The sequence below is a fragment of the Pristis pectinata genome, chromosome 13 (assembly GCF_009764475.1).
Source record: "Pristis pectinata isolate sPriPec2 chromosome 13, sPriPec2.1.pri, whole genome shotgun sequence".
NCBI lineage: Eukaryota > Metazoa > Chordata > Chondrichthyes > Rhinopristiformes > Pristidae > Pristis > Pristis pectinata.
In genome coordinates, this window is record NC_067417.1 from 23,134,128 (window position 1) to 23,156,828 (window position 22,701).

General features: G+C 39.2%; 1 protein-coding gene across 1 annotated transcript in view; it reads left to right on the top strand.

Moving 5' to 3' along the window:
* cpne7 (copine VII) overlaps positions 1-22,701 on the top strand; it is an 84,298-nt gene that overhangs the window by 31,478 nt on the left and 30,119 nt on the right. The window contains exons 4-8 of the mRNA XM_052028696.1: positions 10,119-10,193; positions 12,187-12,270; positions 15,558-15,647; positions 17,302-17,400; positions 21,557-21,643. Coding sequence (XP_051884656.1) covers positions 10,119-10,193; positions 12,187-12,270; positions 15,558-15,647; positions 17,302-17,400; positions 21,557-21,643 — 435 coding nt within the window. The remainder of the gene's footprint in view (positions 1-10,118; positions 10,194-12,186; positions 12,271-15,557; positions 15,648-17,301; positions 17,401-21,556; positions 21,644-22,701) is intronic.

Consider the following 22,701-nt stretch of genomic DNA (forward strand, 5'->3'; position numbering starts at 1 on the left):
GGATAATTTAGACTCCTGCGTCTCTCATTACCTTGCACGGATTTATTAAAACAAAGGTCTTTTTAATCATCAATGCAAAATGAGAATTTCAATAATAAATATTCTTTCCAAGTGGGTGGTTTCATAAGGATGAATTAGCATGGCATTAGCAAATAATTATTATTAACTCTGTTTTCACCACCTGACTGTTTTATGTTTAAATGCTAATTAGAATTTTCTCATTGGTGCCATGGAATGAATCTTGTTCACTGATTGAATGAAGGATTCAGAATCCTCATACAGCATGTCAGAAGTTGAGTAATTGGAATGGAATAGGAAATTCAGAGCTATTTCTCACAGCCGGTTGGTGATGTGAAGTGGAGGTTTACGGAGGATAAGGAAATGGTTCAAGAGGCAATCTGATGTATCTGGAGGAAAAGGATGTGTAATGAAGGATCCTAGTGTGCTGTTTCCAGGAAGCCAAAGCCAAGAGTTAACTATTATAGTTTTGGGTACAGGATTGTGAGGGAAGAAATTTGAGGAAACTGGGCCAGAACGTACGCACATGGAGCATGCCGACACTTCCATAGGGAACTGAGGGCCCACTGCTTAGTGTGTATCAAAATGGTCTGTACTTCCATGCCTGTGCACTGCAGTGTGCTGGAGATCAAACCTCTCAGTGTACCCCTGGACTCACTACTGGGTCCATGGGCATTCTGTAAATTTAAGTACTGAGAGACTGGATACATTTTGTATTTGCCCCTTCATAACTAATGCATCTAACTTAGCTCCATTCTTCTAAGTGGGATCACCAACCTCCTTTAAAAAGTTTAGCCAAGTTTTCAGTTTATTTTGTTTTCATTGTATACTTATTTTTAAAATTAATTGGTATTGGTATTGGTTTATTATTTTCACTCGTACCAAGGTGCAGTGAAAAACTTGTCTTGCATACCGATCGTACAGGTCAATTCATTACACAGTGCAGTTACATTGGGTTAATACAGAGTGCATTGATGTAGTACAGGTAAAAACAATAACAGTACAGAGTAAAGTGTCACAGCTACAGAGAAAGTGCAGAGCAATAAGGTACAAGGTCACAACAAGGTAGATTGTGAAGTCATAGTCTATCTCATTGTATAAGGGAACTGTTCAATAGTCTTATCACAGTGGGGTAGAAGCTTTCCTTAAGTCTGGTGGTACGTGCCCTCAGGCTCCTGTATCTTCTACCTGATGGAAGAGGAGAGAAGAGAGAATGTCCCGGGTGGGTGGCGTCTTTGATTATGCTGGCTGCTTCACCAAGACAACGAGAGGTAAAGACAGAGTCCAAGGAGGGGAGGCTGGTTTCCGTGATGCGCTGGGCTGTGTCCACAACTCTCTGCAGTTTCTTGCGGTCCTGGGCAGAGCAGTTGCCATACCAAGCCGTGATACATCCAGATAGGATGCTTTCTATGGTGCATCAGTAAAAGTTGGTGACAGTCAAAGGGAACAAACCAAATTTCTTTAGCCTTCTGAGGAAATAGAAGCGCTGGTGAGCTTTCTTGACCATGGCATCTATGTGATTTGACCAGGACAGGCTGTTGGTGATGTTCACTCCCAGGAACTTGAAGCTCTCAACTCTCTCAACCTCAGTACCATTGATGTAGACAGGTGCATGTACACGGCCTCCTTTCCTGAAGTCAATGACCAGCTCTTGTTTTGTTGACATTGAGGGAAAGGTTGTTGTCATGACACCATTCCACTAAGCTCTCTATCTCCTTCCTGTACTCCGCCTCATCACTGTTTGAGATACGGCCTACAACGGTGGTATCATCTGCAAACTTGTAGATGGAGTTAGAGCAGAATCTGGCCACACAGTCATGAGTGTATAGGGAGTAGAGTAGAGGGCTGAGAACACAGCCTTGTGGGGCACCAGTGTTGAGAATAATCGTGCTGGAGGTGCTGCTGCCTGTCCTCACTGATTGCGGTCTGTTTGTTAGAAAGTCAAGGATCCAGTTACAGAGGGAGGTATTGAGTCCTAGGTGTCGGAGTTTGGTGAATAGAAGTTTAGTATGTCTTATATTTTTTAATTTCCTTTGCAATTATAAATTTACCTAATTGCTTAAATCAATTTCAGAGATTATTTAAAAAAATGTGAAACTAGCCTTGGACCCATAATCTGGTGGGATTGCTGACGTAGTGATGGTGGAGGAAAGGTTTAAGTCACAAATGAGTGGGGGTACAGTGGCAGAGCACTAAGAGAAACCTGCAGTGAGAGGCAAATCATTAGCATCATCATTTGCTGAAACCCAGCTGTGCATGTTTGGCCCACAGATGGTGCAAGTCTTCATGCAGAAGCAATCATTCACAATGGATGTGAGGCTGGGTTCAGGGATACATCCAGGGCTCTTGTCTAAGCAGGGCAGAGTCTTTGGGGAGCAGCACTTGGAAGCACTTGTAGATGATGCTAATGATTTGCCTCTCACTGCAGGTTTCTCTTAGTGCTCTTATGGAGTATAAAATAAGGGAAGCTTTGATGCAACTTTACAGGGCACCAAAGCTATGGTGTGTGGTTTTGATCTCCATATTTAAGGAAGGATGTGCATGCGTTGGAGGCAGTGCAGAAAAGATTCACAAAGTCGCTTCCTGGGATGAAGTTGTTGAAGAAAAGTTGAGCAGATTTGGCTTAAACCCATTGAATTATGGAAGAATGAGGTGATTTTATTGAAACATATAAGATTCTGATGGGGATCGACAGAGTCAGTGCTGAGGGGTTATCTCCCCTGGTGGGATGCTGGAACTAGTGGGCCTGTTTTCAGAATAAGAGGTCACCAATTTCAGATGGAGATGAGGAGAAACTTTTTTCCTCAGGATGAGTTGTGAATCTTTGAGATCCTCATCCACAGCTCTCTGGGCTGTTGAAGTCATTGAATATATTGAAGATGGTGAATAACAGACATTTAAATCACAAGGGAACCTAGTGGTATAGGGAAACTGTGGGACAGTGGTGCTGGATCAGCCATGATGTCATTGAGTGATAGAACAGGCTCGAGGGACTCATTGGCTCACTCTACTCCTGTTTCTGATATTTTTATGTCCTTATGAAATGGCTCCTGTCAGTTTGCATATCAGGTTGTCTATGTGCAAAACAATGTTCTTTGTTCATGATGCAATACATACCCAATTGTTATCAGTTATTGATCTGAAAAAATTATATTGCATGCCACATGTAAACATTGAGCTAATTCTGAAGCCAATAGATTTTGAAGTTGCAGTAAAATAAGGATGCAATACTGGCATGTTTGTTTATAGCCTATAAAATGTGTTATTTTTAGTAAAACACTAATAATCCTTGAGAACATTTCGAGCATCTGTATATGAACAGTTTGTTCATGATAGTGATAATGTTGGTAGACTTGACAGTTGAGTTCTATAACTTGCAGAATAGTTGGGAAAGATAGGATCGAGACTACATATATATTATTGATAGGAAGACAACAATGAACAAATCTGATTGGATTAATTCTATAACAAAATGACTTGAGACTACACATATATTTTGTCTAATAATGACTGTTTTCTGGGTACCCTTCCCTTGCGTTATCCAAGATTTTAGATTTCTTCAGGATCTAATAGAACACAGCAGCATTGAAGATTTGCGGCCACTCCAAATATCGTAATATTATAATTGGTCCAGTAACGTTGCAGAGCTAATGTTCAATTCAAAGCATATATCCAATAAACTAAATTAACCTTTAGGAGAAAAGGCTACTTTTGGTAAATATTTTTTAAAATGCAGTAGAAATTACTGCCTGTAAAATTGATGGAAACAGAGTCAAATGACTTCTAGAAGGGAATTGGAAAAGTGCTTGAGGGAGGATAATTTTCAGGACATTGGGGATAGAGCAGGGAATGGGACCAATGGGATTGCTCTACTCAGAACTGGCACAGTCTCGATGAGCCAATTGGCCTCCTTCAGTGGAGTAATATTTCCAAAATTCTGTGAGAATGATCTGCAAAGCTGAACAATTTGCAAGCAGTAACATTAATTTTCGTGCTGGCATTGCATCAAAGCAGAAATAGGCTTGAGAGTGTTGACATGTCCTTTTTTTGTTTAATGCTCCCCCCCCTCACTTAGTGTCACTCAAAATCAAAGCTAAGTGGATGCCAATTACTGCTTGCACAAAATCAAGCAAATTGTGCCTTGCTGTTTTGTACCCCTAATGAGTCATAAACTGGGATAAATATATGGAGTAAGCTAGTTGTTCCTGGATGACATTTATTATTGTCCACTTCTCTCTCGAATGTCAGACCAGACAATTTAATTAAAGTGGTTGTAATTAAAGGGGTTCTCATGGGTTCTGTTGCTTTTTTTTTAATAATTTGTCTTATTAGTTCAATATTTCCACGTGCTTTACACAACAGAAGCAACATAAGCTGCTGCCTTGTGATTATCAGGATTTCTGCTTGGTATACTTATTGTCACTACATGTTGTTACACGCAGCTGAAATGAAAAAAGGATTAAAGGAAAGGTTTACAATATATTTAACTGTATCCACAAACCTAACTGAGTAAACTGAGACCAGACAAATGGGATAAATTTGCAGTTTGTTGCCTGAGGGGAAAATTGTCACTGTATTGTTCCTCCCCCAATAGATACTTACGATAATATAACAGATGGTTAATCTATAATTCCCAAATCAAAATGAAAACCTACCCTGATATCTGAGATCCTCATTGTTGTGATCACCAGAAAACAATACTTACCCAGTGCATCCTCCTAAACTGGACAGGATTTGCTTAAGTACACAATTGCAATGTTATACCAATTCCAGGGCCTTGACTACAATTAGAACATAGAACAGTACAGCACAGGAATAGGCCTTTCAGCCCATTATGTCTGTGCTGAGCATGATGCCAAATTAATCTAATCCCTTTTGCCCGTACATGATCCATATCCCTCCATTTCATGCATTTTTCATGTACCTAAAAGTATCCTGAACACCACTACCATATCTGCTTCCATTACCATCCCTGGCAGTGCATTCCAGGCACCTACCACTCTCTGTTAAAGTACTTGCCTTGCACATCTCCTATGGACTTTCCCCAACTCACCTTAAATCAATGCCTTCTAGTATTAGACATTTCTAGATTCTGGCTGTTTACCTTATGTATGCCACTCATAATTTTATAAACTTCTGTCAGGTCTCCCCTCAGCCTCTGACACTCCAGAGAAAACAATCCAAGCCTCTCCTCATAGCTAATACCCTCTACTCCAGATAGCTTCCTGGCGAACCTCTTTGGAGCCCTCTCCAAAGCCTCCACATCCTTCCTGAAATGAGGTGACCAGAATTGCATACAGTACTCCAATTGTGACATAACCAGAGGTATAAATGAGGGGAACATGCATGCATTGTGCAATTGCAAGACGTAAGGAACAGCCCAATCAGTTGTCCTTAAAGGAATCACAGACGGTTGTTTAAAATATTCCCTTGAAATCACTGAATTCACCCGCAGCTCTAAGCATGACATAAGCTAAGGATAGCCCATTACTGATGGTTCATTTCTCATGGTACCAGAATGGGTAGCTAATTCTATTGTCACGTGCAGCCTCCACCTGATGCAAAATCCAAGCATCTTCACCCCATTCACCTTTATATTTAATCAGTGTTGGTCTTACTTGAATTGTGGCCCTACAGTTTGGGAAGGATTGTTTTGGATATCGCTCAACTTTTTAGAGAAATTCATTCCCAGTTTCCACTATCCATTTTGATGAAGAAAAGCTTCTTGATTTTATTTAACTCTAATGTTCTGACGATATCAATTTGTTCTGGATCCCCACATCAATAAAATTGAAAACTGTTGTCCATTTTATGCTGAGGATGCTGGCGGTGGAGCACAGAGAGAGTGGAATGGAAATTTCAGACCTGATCCCAAGGGTTCCCTGAATTGAATTTCTGTTGGTGGATATGCCAAAAGTTTCCTGTTATGCACAGCACAGGGATTGATTAGGCCAGCAAAGGTGATTTAGATTCATGTTGAGCAGGTGGAAGAATTGACATGGAAATACATTGACAAGACAGTAGCAGAGACAGAGACATATTGAATGGGCGACAGGGCAATCCAAAGATAAAGAGATTTATGTCATGTCAGATAGACAAGGAGGGGAAACAAAAAGCTTAAAAGGCAAGTTATTTACCTACTAGGAACCTATTGAAATATGCTAGGTGATCACAGAAGTTGAACACTAAATATTGTATGTCTTTATTACACTATATTCCCCTCTCTTTAACACTTAACATGCATGAACATCTGTACAAATAGAAAACTCTTACAAATAATTTTTTTTAATTTGACAGTTGACTTCCAAAAAGTATTACAAGAACTTTATTTGGACTTGTTCCTGCCTGCCCTACTACATTGACATCATATAGGAGTGTTTGTAAGTTCTACTGTAAATTGTTTGGCCACATTTCATTCAGGAATGGCTTTGGCTGCTGATTATATTGACTTTCTATGGGCTTTACACTGGAACTAGCTGTACTGAGACCTCTGGAGGGATTTGGGTTAAAGGGCAAGCAATAGTGTATCTCATTAACCAATTAGATTGGAGAATTCTTACTGAGCCAGGCTCCAACATGGATGTTATTAATAGGGAGGTGGGACAAGGGTGGAGTTTCAAGTGGGAAAGCGAGAAGCCTTGACTTTTCACCATACTGTTGAGCTTTGACCACTGTGGCATGTCTCTTTTTTAACTGTTGTCTCTCAGGCTGGAAGTCACCCTAATTATTAGTCTTGGTTTCTAATTACTGAAGGAGCATGCTACCACATCAGGAACTTGCAGGTGCTCCTGGGTACATGGGAGTGGGGAGGGCGCGTCTAATTCTCAAGTTTGGGCAAAGAGTGGGATTTGCTAATTCCAGGTTATTTGATTTTGCAGGAGGTGTTGGGCTAGTTGCCATGAGGATGGGTTATGACTGAGGGAGAATGGTGTAACATATATCACATACAAAGTTGATCTGCAAATATTATTTGTCATCCCTTTAAGGATTGTTCCATGTGATGAATGGCTTCTCGTATTGAGGCAGCCAGAAAGAAAGCAATATTAAAGATGGCTGTATACTGCACCATGAACAAAGTACTGATAAATAAAGCAAAAAAACAGCAGAAGCTGGAAATCCAAAACAAAAGTAGAAAAAACTAGAAGCATTCAGCAGGTCAGGCAGCATCTGTGGGGAGGGAAACACAGTTGGCGTTTCAGATCAAGAACTCTCTATCATAACTTGGAAGGTGAGAAATCGAGCATGTTTTCAATTGCAGAGAGGAGAGGGGTGGGGGGAGGGATGTCTGTCATCGAGTGTAGATTAAAGTTGACAAAGTAACATTTTCTCCGAGATTTTCTGAAGAGGAGCCATATCCTTTGAATGCGATGGAAGATACTTTGTCAGATTTAAGTAAGGCAAAATATTTCAGTGTGCTGCATTACAAAGTATGTGTTTTTGCATGTAGAGCTTGGTGTCAAGGGCTTCAGCACATCATGCAGTAGATAGCAGTGGAGAAGAATACATTTAGAATTAAGAATGCCAGAGAAATTTCAGTGTAGGTGCTGTTTTTGAAGGTCTTGGCAGGTAATGCCCAAAGCTCATAATTAATCTGATTCAATATACCATTCTTTGGAGATGGGGAAATTATAAAAGAGTTAGATCTTGACCAAGAGCCAAGAACCCTGATAATCAGATGTAGGGAGAGACAGCTGAAGATGAACAAACAATGACTGAAGTTCTAAGTGAAAGAAATCTTCACTTGATCACCAGAGATAATCTAAAGCCAGATCCAACAAAAGTCAAGGCAGGAAAGGAAATGCTGAGTCCAACAGATGTTTCTGGTGGACTCAGCATGAACAAGTTCTGCCCCATCTGAATGAGATGCATGAGCCAATTGAACAACCAGTTGAACGAGTCAGGGAGACAGCCAGAGTGATGGTTTGCTTTGAGACAGCATTATAAGTTAATCTTAAAATCTATCTGAAATATTTCTGGTTACCTGTGTTGTGATACTTTAATACATTGATGATGAGAAAGAACGGAGATTACAGTTGGAGCAATGATCTTCTGGAAGGGTCACCCAATAGCAAACAGAAACAAAGCTCTGTGAAAGGGGACAGGTATTATGCACAAATTGAGAAGCAACTACTATCTGCAATCTTTCAAATGGAGAAGTTTCAGATCCTTTTTCAAGGACTCAGAAGTTGCTGAGACAATCAATGTGGCGAGACATATTCCAGTCTCTTAGTTACTGAATCATGAGATTGAGGAGTCTGTTTGTTAGGATGATACGATGTCACGCTTGAAATGAGTGATTCAGACAGAATGGAAAACGACACAGCATGATGTTGAACTTGTTTGCAGATCATGCCTCTGATTGAGAGATGACCTGGTCATTCAAGGTGGCCTTATCTTCAGACATGAAAGGGTAATTGTAACAAGTTATGAAGGAACTGTGTGGTAAAATGCTTTCACTCCTGACATCTGGGATTAAATGAAGGAGCAAGAGAAAGTGAGCGAGAGGAAGTATTTAGTGGCCAGGGATTAATGGGAACATCAGGGATTATGTGGAGAGATGCTGGGTCTGCAGATCTCTTCACTCTCATTAAGCTCCAAGCAAATTCTGGTTAGATCTGTTTCACCTAGATATGAAGTTGAGTTCCAATCTTACTACAGCATCTGGTCAATTTAAATTCAAGTATATCAATGAAATAAAATACTTGTGTAAGTAATTGTAACCATGAAGCTAATGTTATTCAGGGAAGGAATTCTCCCATCCTTATCCATTGTGGCTTTTATGTAACTCCAGACCCAAAAGGACATGTTTGACTCTTAACTACCCCCCTGAGTGCCCAAGCAAGGCAGTCAGTTCTGAACAACTAGGAATAGACAAATAATGTTAGTCATGCCAATGATATCCATGTCCTGTGAATGAATGAATTAATGAATTAAAAAACTGGCACCTGAAAGCAGATTAGTGTCAGTCCTTTATCCTGACCACTGTTATATGTGGAAGTGAGTAGGCTGGAGATGAGTCAAGGTTGGGTTTGAGATTTTAACCTTTTAACAGCTAACAAGCTAACAGCTAACAAGTACAATGCACCCATTTTTAAAGATAAAATTTACATTGTCGTTTAAAAACCAGAAGGTGGTTGGAATAGTTAATTCAATGCCAAGTCTCATAAAATTCAATAAAGAGAGTAAAAGAAAAGATTGGCTTGAGAGAGAGGTAAAGGGAAAGAAAGAAAAAGTGAAGAGAAACATGTACTTCTTAAAAATCTTTCATGACAATTTAAATCTGCACACCACCCTTGCATTAGTTAGCTTTCAGAGTGGTATGGTAATTTGGCTTAAAGGATTGGCCCTTCATGACTGAGATGAGAAGAAATTTCTTCTTCCAGACTGTAGTGCCTCCTTGCAGTTCTCTACCCAAGAGGGCTGTCGAGGCAGTCGCTTTGTATTATCAAGGCAGAGTCTAGTAGATTTTCAGATATTAAGGGAATCAAAGGGTTATGAGGATTGTATAAGGAAGTGGCACTGAGATAAAAGATCAGCATAAACATTGAATGGCAGAACAGGCACAAGGGGCCGAATGGCTTACTCCCATTTGTTTATGTTCTTAAGGCCCAGATTAAGACTCAAGAGCCACGAAAATTTAACTTTTAGAAGTAGGGACAAGGCATAATTTTTTCTTGTGAATTCAGCATGAATGCTTCATATTCATGCTACTCCATGTCTCAGTGTTGAAACTCACGGAGAGATATCATGTTATACTGCTTCTGGAACAAGAAGGCAATACACACAGCACCCTGCTGATTTCCAAGCTGAACAAGTGTAGTATCTGCAAGTTACAGTTTCATTTACTCTATAATAGTGGTGAACACTGATAACTTCACAGCTTCTTCTACCACCGGATCAGCAAGGTGACAGCAATTGCTTTGAAATATACTATTAATTCAGATATATAATTATAATTTTGGTGAATGCTTTTCTTTATGAACAATAAAACTTTCACCATTCTTCAGGTTTTCAATCCATTGTGCAAACTGTGAGATGAATCCCATTCTCAACAGAAGATGCAATAATCAGCCATTATTTATTCCTGTCTATGTTCACAGGTTATTGCAGAGGAAATAAATGGAAACAATGGCTACGTAGAATTAGCCTTCTGTGCTAAGAAACTGGATGATAAGGTATGTGGATTTAAGGGAGTGAATTTAACATTAAAATATAAAAAAATAAGAACGGGAGTTGCTGATCCAATCTTGGCCTTAACACCACTTTCCCACTCTCTTTCCTGCTCTCTCCGCATGTCCTTCAATCCCCTTGCAGTTTAAATTTCTGACACTCTCCACCTTGAGTACATCTAGTAACTTGGCCTGGATCAGAGAAATCCAGCCTCCTAATCTCTGTCTGAACTGGATGACTCCTCATTCTGAAACTATTCCCTCTGGTCGTAGGTACCTCACTGGGGAAAACATCATTGCAACATCCACCTTGTCAGTCCCCTGAGGAATCTTAGATTTTTCAATAAGATCTCCTCATCTTTCTGCACTCTGATGAGTTTAGGCCCAACCTCCTCACCCTTTCCTCATACCTCAAACCCTTTATCCCATTAATTAATCCACAGAACCTTCTGTACACAGTCTCTATACGGCACATCCTTCCTTAAAACCAAAACTGCATGCAATAATCTGGGTGTGGTTTCATAAGTGCACTGTAAAGTTGCATCAAAGTTCCTCTATGTTTATATTTCATACCTCTTGTAACAAAGGCCAATAATTCATTAATCTTCCTAATTACTTGCTTCACCTGCCTGCTAACCTTTAGTGTTTTATGTACTGGAACCCGCAGATTCCTTTGTCCTACATTTTGTGGTCTCACTCTGTTTAACTAATAATCTGCTTTCTCATTCTTCCTTCCAAATTGAATAACCTCACATTTTCCCACATTGTACTCCATCTGCCAACTTCATGCTCACTCACTGAACCTATCGATATCCCTTTGCATAACTTGCTAAACCCATCTGTTTTTTGTATAATCAGCAAATAGTTTATAAAACAGTCTTCTCAATTTTGTGACATAATCCTTTTGATTTTAGTCTAGTTTACATAAATACTTGAATTTCAAATGTAAATTTTGAAGGATTTTTTTCTTTTTGTGAAGGTAATAAAACATATTAGATCTAAACAGATTTATTCAAGGGATATGAGAATTAAACTTTGATGTTGAGTTGTTTCTGAATAATCAAATGTGCATTAGCGTTTTCCACCAACAACTATCTGCACTTCACAAACAGACTCATCTTTAATGCTACATGACAGTCAAATCTAATTTTAATCTGTTGATTTTGGAGGATGAGCCAAAGGGATTCCAGTGCCGCAAACAGATGGATTTAAATGCAACCAAAATTAAAAGAAGTTTTTTCCAAATTATTTTGAGTAAAAATCATGAATAATCTGTCTTATTAAAATTAGATGATTATTAGATACATCAGTTTTCCACTCCCAAAATTACATTCTCCCAAATTCCCTTGTAATATTATTAGTCTTTTCAATGATTAGTCCACAATTTAACTAATGGTCTGTTTCCTGCTTTTACCCTCATAAAGCACTCAGGGAGGGGGGAGATGAATTTGATTATGGTTTTTCCATTTTATCACCAGAACTTCAACAGGTACTGAGTAAGAATTCTATATTCTAATTACTGGATCTTCCACCAAATCTGCCAAAGTTTTTTTGACAGAGTGGGAGAGCTTCTGAAGAAATTCACCCCCTAAGGCGTTGAATGAAAAGGATCCAAAGAGGCAGGCAGAAAGGCAGGAGTTTTCAGGTAGAAGGATACAAATCAGTAGGCCTTTCCACGATGGAACCTCGCTCACATGATTTCTTGTTGAATTTGGGAACCATGAATACATTAGAGACAAGCCGGATTGAAATATTCTGAAACATGAAATAACAATGCCATACTATGTCTTTATTGAGTTGAGTTTCATTTGATGTATTTCTGTCTATTTGCATAACTCATCTCAATATATTTCCATTTTCTTATGCCCTATCTGCTGGTATTTTTGATCTTATTAATTTTACATGCTATGCAAGTTCAGGTTGGTTCACTTGTCCCATCAATCATTTCAAAATTGCCTTGAAACACAACTCAAGAGATTTTTCATTCATATCATTATAGGATCTTTTCAGCAAATCAGATCCTTTTCTGGAGATATACAGGATTAATGATGATGAGTCTGAGCAACTTGTCTACAGGACAGAGGTATGTAAAATGTGTGAGGAATATCCAAAATTTATTTACAGAACACAATCAATAGTGCACAAGTAACATTTTGCTTTTAAGTGTGATTAAGTCAATACAATATAAACCGGAGGGCACCACAGCAATATTAGTTAAGGGCTATAATTCTAAAAGAGTTGTTTGAACAGAGAGGACAGGAGTAAAATGTGAAGTTCATTGAGAATGGCAGGGCAGGTTGAGAAAATGATTACAAAGCATTCAGGATCCCAGGCTTTAGAAAAACATTTACAAAGCACTTCTAGAAAACACTGGTCTGACCAAAAATCAAGTACCATGTTTTGGGCAACACCGTTTAGAAAAGATGAAAAGACTTTAGTGGGCGCAGAAGAAGTTTACCAAAATGATTCCAGGGTTGACAGACTTCAGTTATATTGATAGAAGTTATGTGAATAGACCAGAGAAGATGAATAAAGGAGGTCATGAAGACATCTAATAAGAGGTATTTAAGATTATGAAAGCTACAGGCAGAGTGAAATTTTCTCAGGGTAGAGGTCATTACATACTCATTGGCTGCATGTCAACCAATAACATTTAGGAGGTGTCAAAAGAAGGTGACTAGCAAAAGAACCAGAAATGACATGAGGATTATTTTTTAAAGAAAATAGGTTGTGGAAATGAACTGCTGCAGATAGTAGAGAAGGCATTCAAAAGGGAGCTGGATAATTATCTAACAGGAAAGAATTTGGAGGGCAGTGTGTGGAGGGCTGGGACAAGCCAGATGGTTTTTACCTTAACCTGTTTCACACTTTATGGGTAAAATAGCCTTCTTCTGAGCTATAAGCATTCTGTGAATAAGGAATATGAAATATTAAACCTCTGAATAAATAAACTTAGTGATAACTCCAAACATATTTAATCCATGTAGATAACAAATGATGGAAAATATTCATTTAAGGATACAATTTTATAAAACTGCAACATTTTGTAGCTCTTTAAATGAACTGGACTATTGATTTTTCAACTCCTTACCTTAAGTTCACCACTTAGCCTTGGCTGATGCTTTCACTTGACACTTGCCAAGTTAGTAAGCCTGCCAGTCAAACAGGGGTTGACTGGATGATGGAAGAAGAACTGCCTGAAAAGGGAATGTTGAGCTGTGCACTTTGGTTGCTCAGTCAAAGGTCAACTTGGAGTCATTAATCAGAACATATAATGTCCCCAAAAAAGGAAGACGGTGACTGCATTAAAACTGAGGAAAACTAGCTTTTAAGACTTTAAGTTACTTTTATCATATAAATTGTGGTCCATACAAAGACAACGTACAGAAGAATTTTGATAGTCTGCTAATTGATTGGTTGCAAATCCCGCTAGTTTGGCATCTGGCTCATCGGGTGCTGTTCCCTACATCTCCAAGGGGTTGAAAGGCCTGTTCCTGCTACTTTTTCTATTGTTCTTATGGTCTTACGTAGGATGATATGTCTCTTTCAAAGTGATCTCATTTAGTAATGGTCTTATATATTTTGTTGATGTCAATCTCATATCTAAGCACCTTTCAAATCTTGAACCTAACAAGACAAAGCAAATTTTCTAGCATTTGAAATAGTATGGTACAGTATATTTAACAGAACAGAATTACATTTTATACATTAGATCCAGGGAAGTAAAATGTTGTCATGATATAAATGCTTTGAAGTCCAAGCTCTAGCTTACTTTGATCTTAATGAGGCTGCAGAATAATAATATAACAAAGAATTTTTAGTGTGCTTGTCACTCAAACACTACAATGTGCTGTGATGTGCATTGCAGAACAATAATTTAATTTGCTATTTTTGAAGCAGATGCCTGCAAAGACTAATGAACATATTCTATTACCAGTTTAAAAAATATTCTATCTATGATGGCAATGTATGGCAGTCCTGATTAAAGCTGTCCATAACAGAACAAAACAGCTTTCTAAACTACTGTAAAATGAATTAAGGTGCTTCATAGAAATTTTAACATAAAAAAATTGGTGCTGAGATAAACAAGGGCATATTAAGGCAGTTGACCAAAAGCTTGGTCAAAGAGATGGGTTTTATGGAGCAAGTTAAGGAAGGCAATAGAGGCAGCAAATATTTTTTTGAGATATGTGTGTGGGACAGGCAGTGGGGGTGGGGTGTTGTGGAAGAAGAAGAGGAAGCTGCTATTGGTTGAATGATTGACATGAAGAGAGATTCCCTTTGCCATATGTGTCAGCTTCGGATGCACGTTCACATGAATGTTGGAATATTTCTTAAAACCACATTAGAATGTACTGCAAAAAACAAACTGTTAAGGAACTCAGTGGGTCCGGCAGCATCTGTAGAGGCAGAGGGACCATCGACATTTTGTGTCAGGACTGTTCCTCCAGCAATTTGTTTTTTTTCTCCATATTACAGCATCTGAAATCTCTTGTATTTCCACTAGAATGTACAGTGCTATCTTCAGATTTAAAGGAAACTACAGAAAACAGGTTCATAGTAATTATGCCAACTCAGTATAGTAAACAGATGAAAATAACATGTTGAGAAGAAAGTTTTTTTTTAAATTGAGTGACTTACTGTGATCTGAAATACACTGCCTGAAGTTTGGTGGTAGCAGATTCAATAGTAAGTATAAAAATGGAATTGGATTAATGCTTAATTGTAAATAATTGAAGGGTTGTGGGGAAAGGGAATGGAAGTAGTTAAATAGCTCTTTCATAGAACTTGCAGAAACTTGATGGGTATCTGTGTGGTATATGATAGAGGGCTGTAATTCTATAACATGTCTTTCAGTATCTCTTTTTAAATCTGAAGGCAGATTTTACACAAAATATGTACAGTTAACATGCCTCATGAGGTGTTATTAGTCTATTTAAAATAAACTTGGCAATAGGGCATGAAATATATTGTGTTATTTGTCATTAAAAATTATAGCAAGTAATGTGACCATTAACTAATTGAAAAATAATCTTTTGGTATTAATGTGAAAGAATTTCAACAAATCAAAATTCTATTAATAGTTAATTTTGAGATTGTGGAACATGCAAAGTACTAGTTGAGTAATTTAATTCTATAGCCAAACAGGCTATTTATTGACCAGGGTATGACTCATTATTCTGTGTTATTTTTAACTTGCTGGTTTACATGTTCATACAAAATAAAGCTCAGATACTTTCTATGTTGAGATTGTCGATATAATAATGATATCGCTAACACTACATGCAACAAACCTTTACTCCTAGCTTTTGTGGTAAGGTTGACAAGTACCCAATGCGTCATTGGGAGTTCTTTTTCCTGCTTATCCAGGTTATCAAGAACAACCTGAATCCTGTGTGGGAGTCATTTAAAGTTTCCCTGAGTTCACTTTGCAGTTGTGATGAAAAGAGACAGCTAAAGGTAGGTATCGGTGTAGAATATTGACTGTTACATGACTGGTCAAAAGACCACTTGCTGTGCAGCATAACAAAAGGCATTGTTCGCTGAAGAATATTTTATATCTATTGGAAAATCCCCATGCCTTGAGACTCGGACAGAAGTGTAAAGGTAATTCATATCATTTCCATGGAACCTCCTTCTCTTACAGACACCTTATAATATTTGACTTATTCTCTAGATATAAAATTAAACTGCAGATCAACCTCTTATTGCAAGAAAGGCCTTTTTAAAAAAAACGACCATTGCAACCAATAGCAGGTTAAAATGGCTCCTCACTGTATAAAGGTGAATGGTTATGTGCCCCATTGTCAGGTGTCAGCAGTGGGCACAGCTAAGTTTGATGAGCAACATGCAGATGTTTGTACCAACATTATTTTTTAATGTTCATCTTCTCTATGAGATGCTGGTTATTGAGAAGAAATTGATTTATGTAGAAATAATAAGATTTGCAAGTCTCTCACAGAGTTCTGTATCTTGCCCCATCTTTACCTCTACTTTGAGATAATGAAGCAGCCATAGAGATCAGCCTTGAAATTCCAGTTAGCTCCATCAATAGGCAAATATATCCTGGTGCTAACGGGATTAATGTAGACTTTAATTCAATGGTCTACTGACATAACCATTGAAATCTATTTAGTGTTTGTTTGCTTTAATGATCAAATTAATTGTTAGCATTTTTGACACCTTGTTTATAACAGATAAGCTATACCAATAATAAAAAAAGTACTGAGTCATGTTCATCTGTGGAAGTTATCCAGATTTCCTTATTTCTGTTTTTATCACTGCTTTCCTTTGTTCCATTTTCATTAAACTGAGCATCTGCCACTTCTCACTACAGTGCCACACCGACTTTTCGTCCGACTACATAAGAGAACTAAGCTTTAAATGGTAGCTGGCCAGAATGCTTATTTCTTTAACAATGCATGGAGCAATTTGAGATCTTCACAAATCTTCAATGACGGCAGTTTTAAATTGCAAGTATTAAGGTCACTGTCCAAAATTCGTGGCCCACTTTGAATAAGCAGACTGTCCAGTGATGACATCATTGAAGGACTCATGTGCCAGTTTAAACTGAGTTGAAACATGCTGGATACAGGAGGAGGTCCAACACCATTCCTTTAATGCCAGCAGGAAGCCTGGACTTCCAGATATTGGGATTAAAGCTGCCCCCCCCCCCCCCCCAATACCAGCCCCACCTACTCCCACTACTACATCACAGTCCTGGACTCTATAAAGTTCCGCCAATCCACTCAAATTTGCCAGCATTTTGTCCCTGGTTCCCAAAGGCTGTGTATTGCTGGATAATATTAAAAGCTTAACAGCTGCTTCTGTCAACTTCTTGGCTGTTCTGACATCCTGTCGACCAATTAATTCCTCCAAGTTTCTGTGCAGATTATATCACTTCATTGTTACCCTTCACCTTGAATATGTTGTTTTTGCCATTGGATTTAACTGGCTTTAATCCGTCCTTACACTCACAGCCCTCTTCATAATTAACCATGTTTCTTACTTTTAACTCATTATCATGACCAAATTTTGATATTGTTATTCCACGTGCCTAACATAAGGAAACAAAAATACGTCACCTGATATTCAGTATATTCTGTTTCTTCAGTGTTTGGTCTGGGATTACGATAGCCGTGGAAAACATGACTTCATTGGAGAGTTTTACTCCACATTTGAGGAACTGCGGAAGGCAATGGGAGAAAACAAGGTAAATAATATTCAATTATGAACCTGAGGAGATACCACACTGGTTGATGGATAGTGGGGCAAAGATTTCAGAAGACTAGTGAGTGCTGATTTATCTGGATTTTATGCATGATGTCCCAGACACATTTTTGTCCAATCTGATAGGATGGCAATGCATAAATCACTTACACACACTGCAGAGCCGTTAGATTATGAAGTCAATCTTTGTACAACTCTGATGCCCATGGGGGTTAGATTAGGCCATGCTGACCAAGCTAATGCCAAGAGTTAAGCCCAATAGCGAATTCAACAACCAGTCCCAGAAAGAACCACCCCTTCTCTTCAGCCCTGTGCCTTCTCAGAGATCCTCATTTACTTACTGGTTTGTTGGTGGTTGTCTGGAAGGAGAGTTGGTTATGAATATTTGCTAGGATATTGCTCCAGTCCACAAAGTCTCTAGAGAGTAACATGGCTGAAGATACACTTAAAATTTAGCCTAAACTTGTTACTGCCAGACACATAGACTTCAGTGGTTATTTTTTTTTGGTGTGAAACATAATAGAGAAGGGGAGGATGTGGCTCAGAGAGTAAGGCACAACCCTGGGCAAAGGTGGAGGAGGAGGGGGTGGGGCAAGGGCTCCTACCAGGATACTCTGTCTCCAAGAAGTTTTCAAGAGCACTTCTCCTCCATGTGCCATCTACGTGGACATGAGCAATGCATAATGACACTGTGCTGGAAGAAGATGCCTACAGAGATCTGCCACATAATGCAGGCACATCAGCAGCTGCTTAGTGGCACCGCAGTTAGTACTGCTGCCTTTCAACTCCAGGATCCCAGGATCAATCCTGACCTTGTGTGCTCGTGCTGCCTGCATATTGTTTATCAATTCTCTCTGTGACTGTGGCTGGTTCGGTTTCCTCCCACATCCCAAAGATGTGCTGGTTGATTAATTGGCCACAGTAAAGTATCCCTTAGTGTAGGTTAGTGGCAAAGTGAATCAGACAGGAGCCGGTGGGTATGTATGAGAGAGAAAATACATTGCAGGGATACAGTGAAATAGAAGGGGGAATGGAACCAATGGGATTGTTGCCCAGGAAGCAGGAGTGAACCTAATGGGTCAGATGGTCTCCTTCTATATCTTCATAAGATGAATGGAACCAGAACTTCATTGGCAGAGGCAGGGGATCATACTCTGTCCAGGAACACCCAAATTCATTGTGCTTTCCTTGGGCGATGGACAGCAGCGGGAATTCCAGTAGATTGAGATCTTCTTAATTGAACAAGAACACATCAACTGCACCTTCAGCTTTAGAAAGCCACTCATGGATCCAGAGATCACAGAAGCCACAAAGGAATGTTCTACATGTATGGTCTGCGACTATATACAAATAATTATAATAGCCATTATTTGTTCCATGGAGCAGTCGTGACTCATTCATCCTACAACTGTCCTCGGCACCCTTTATGTTTTAGCCATTGCGGTGGCTACTTGGAAACAAAATATATCCTCGGAACACCTCATTCCTTGCAGAGACGTGAAGCCAGTAAGATGATAATACACCATTGACAATAGGTTTCTTGGCACCAGAACATAGACCAAACTGTTGGTGTCTTAAAGCAATGCTAACATTACTTGGAATGCTTGTAGAAGGCTGACAGTGTGCTGCTGAGCAAGTGTCAGGTGTCAAAGTGAGTCTATACTAACAAAATTAGTGGAGAGGATGTTTCCATTAGTAGGAGAGTCTAAGATCCAAGGGCACTGCCTCAGAATAAAAGGATGTCCCATTAAAACTGAGATGAGGAGGAATTTCTTCAGCCAGAGTGGTGAATCTGTGGAATTTGTTGCCACAGAGGGCTGTGGAGGCCATCATTGGGTGTAGTTAAGGCAGAGATTGACAGGTTCTTGATTGGTAAAGGAGTTAAGGGTTACAGGGAGAAGGCAGGAGAATGAGGTTAAAAGAAATCAGCGATGATTGAATGGCGGAGCAGACTCGATGGGCCAACTGGCTCCAATGTCTTATGGTCTATACATTCCAACAATAAGACTGGATTCAGCCCTGACCAGTAGAAGGAGGAGGAGGATGAAGGCAAACAGTCCTTACTAGCTGGGCATTCGGAAGACAGCATTAATGTTTAATTAAATAGAATCCTAATCCCATTAGCAGCTTCTCAAAGAATGTAAATGGTTGCACCACAGGTAATGCCCATCTCCAACAGAAGAGGCTCCAGCAGCCTCCCTTTGACATTAAATGGTATCACTTTCACCAAATACCCCACGATCCACATCCAGGAGGTCAGCATTGAGCAGAAACTTAAATGGAGCAGCCATATCAATTCTGTGCAATGAGAGCAAGTCAGATGCCGGATAATCTTTGTTGATTGACTCACTTCCAAATACCCCAAATTTTTTCACCATCTGCAAAGAATTTCTTCCACACTTCCATATGAAAGCAGTTCCAGAAATACTTGAGTTCAACCCCATTCAGGACAAAGGAGCTCACTTGATTAGCATCCATTCACCAGCCAACATTCACTCATGCCAGCACCAGTACATTGACACTACTGTGTATTCACCGGATTTATTCACGTTTCCTCCCAAACCCATTCCCTCTACCACCCAGAACGATGATGGCAGTGGTTGCATCGGAACACCGGCAATTCCAGTCTCCTCCAAACGACAAAACATCTTAACTTGGAACTTGCCATGCTTCCTCTGCTGTCACCAGGTCAAATTCTTACAGCTCTCTACTCTCACCACTTCTTACTTTCCTTCTATTTCTCATGAAGGTAATGTCCTCTCAATTGATATGGCTTAAGCATTTGCAATGTTTTCCCCTGGTGCTGGTTAATTTCTGATTTACCACAGCACCTTGATGCCAACAATCGGTCAAGCCCTGCCTTGATGTCAAGGGCAGTCATTGTGACCTCACCTACGGAATTCAGCTCTTTGGTCTGATCCATTGCTTAGCTCTGTCCGTCCACGCTGTTTTCTACTCTTTTGTTGCAGTTTCACTTGGCCGGCACCTGATCATTTTTAGGTATCTCTGCTGCTGCTCCCTACATGCCCTTCTGCACACCTATCGAACCAGGGTTGATCTCCTGGCTTATTAGGAATTGCAGAGTGAGTGAAGTAAACAGCTCCTTCAGCTTTAGAAAGCCACTCATGGATCCAGAGATCACAGAAGCCACAAAGGAATGTTCTACATGTATGGTCTGCGACTATATACAAATAATTATAATAGCCATTATTTGTTCCATGGAGCAGTCGTGACTCATTCATCCTACAACTGTCCTCGGCACCCTTTATGTTTTAGCCATTGCGGTGGCTACTTGGAAACAAAATATATCCTCGGAACACCTCATTCCTTGCAAAGATGTGAAGCCAGTAAGATGATAATACGCACTGGGGAGGAACAGTAAGGAGGATTAATTCAATGTTAACTTAAAAGAGAGAAGGGAAAACTCTTGCCACATTTTTGTGAGGGCACAAACAAGGTTTAACTTTCTGTGGGAAGTTTACCTTGTGTTTGGGTCACTAATACGACAATATCACACCATTTGAGTTGCTTCAATGGGGAGGCAGGCAGTAATATGCTTTTCTCAAAAAGCTAATGTTGGATTCACAACACGGATAGAGTTTGGGGATTTTGGAGTTGGAACAGTATGCGACCCTCTCTGAAGCTGCTGGTCTTATGTGTGTTATTAGTCTGATGGTTAATTAGACACCAAACATTGACCCATACTTATAAAAACACAGCCTGCTGCACGCTAGATTGATTGGGCAATATAGTTAACAGATAAAGTGCTGAACCTGTGACTGACTGTACTGGAGTTCAGCATTGAATTGTCTGTTCTGTTATCAGTGGCTGAATTTTTGTTCCAGCTACTACATCAGTTGCTTCATGTTATGATCTAAGCTGTTAGTGGCACTCCCCACTGTTGGGTTATTTAACTTGATGCATGCATACTGAATATTTAAATGCTTCCATCCTCAAGTAACACGCAGCTTGTCTTCATGTGCATGACAACCATTTTGTCAGCATACATTTCTAAACCCAAAGGTATATCAGACAACATTTCAGAATGCATTTAGAATTGCAAATGATCTGTTGTGAGTGTCAGATTGGCTTATATAATGATTTAGTAATCTGATTGGGGCCTTCTCTCTTTTCATCAGATCCATTGGGACTGTGTTAATCCAAAATATAAAGCAAAAAAGAGACATTATAAAAACTCTGGAACTGTCATACTAAAAGATTGTAAGGTAAGGCAAACAGGAATGATATAAACTTGGAATCACCAGGTTAATTTTTTCTCTATGAAACAACAATTGACTACAATTCAGTAATGGTTCAATGGCTGGGCTATGCTTTGTGGCATTCTGGGAACTTAAAGGCATGAGATTACTGCAAATTCTTTCTGTCCTGTTCTTGTCCAGGAAATTCTCAATAGAAGTGCCCCATACAGACCACAACCACTGGCACAAGTAGCAGCATTAATACTGGAGAAATTATTTATGAGACATATTTTGCTTGTTCCTCCCAAAACAGTTTATAGGAACATAAGAAACAGCATCATTCAGTTGGATCATGGCTGAGCTTTTACCTCAGAGGTACTTTCCTGCATTAACCTATTACCCTTTGATTCCCTTAATATCTAAAAATTGATCTTAGTCTTTTTTGTTCTCTCAATTAAAAGGCATGGATTTACTTGCACCAATTTAACTCAATATTCTTATGGAAATTCAGAAGAAATAAAAACCCAAAATTCCCTCCAAAGCCTTTCCGTGTCCAATTTGTGCTGTGGGTGAATTTCTAACATGCTGACGCTACTTAATTGAAAATAAAACACTGAATTAAAGAGTGATAGGCTGTGAAAAGGCTATGAATCACATTTGTTCAATAGTCTAAGATTTCTATCATCGGTGTTATGCATTTTTTATGAGCAGCTTTCTAAAATTATTCAAGGAGCTTCTGCTAAAGAGATCTTCCTAACTTTTGTTTCACTCAGGCTCCACAATCAACAGGAAATCAGGAGGAGCCAGTATGAAAGAAAACTTGATTTAAAGTACAATTTTAATTAAAGCAACCTACCGTAGTTACATCAGAACTTTTGCCTGCAAATTTGCATTCAAAAATATTGAGGTTAAAATTGCATTAACAGTCAAACTGAGGTTTATAATGAGGGAAAACATTCACACGAGCTTCACTTAGGACTAACACTTGATCCAAACCTTTATAAGCCTTTAAGCAAATTGTTACTCATTTCTGTCAAGCAATATTTTTTCTCACATTCATCAGTGATGAATCGGTATCATTAAAA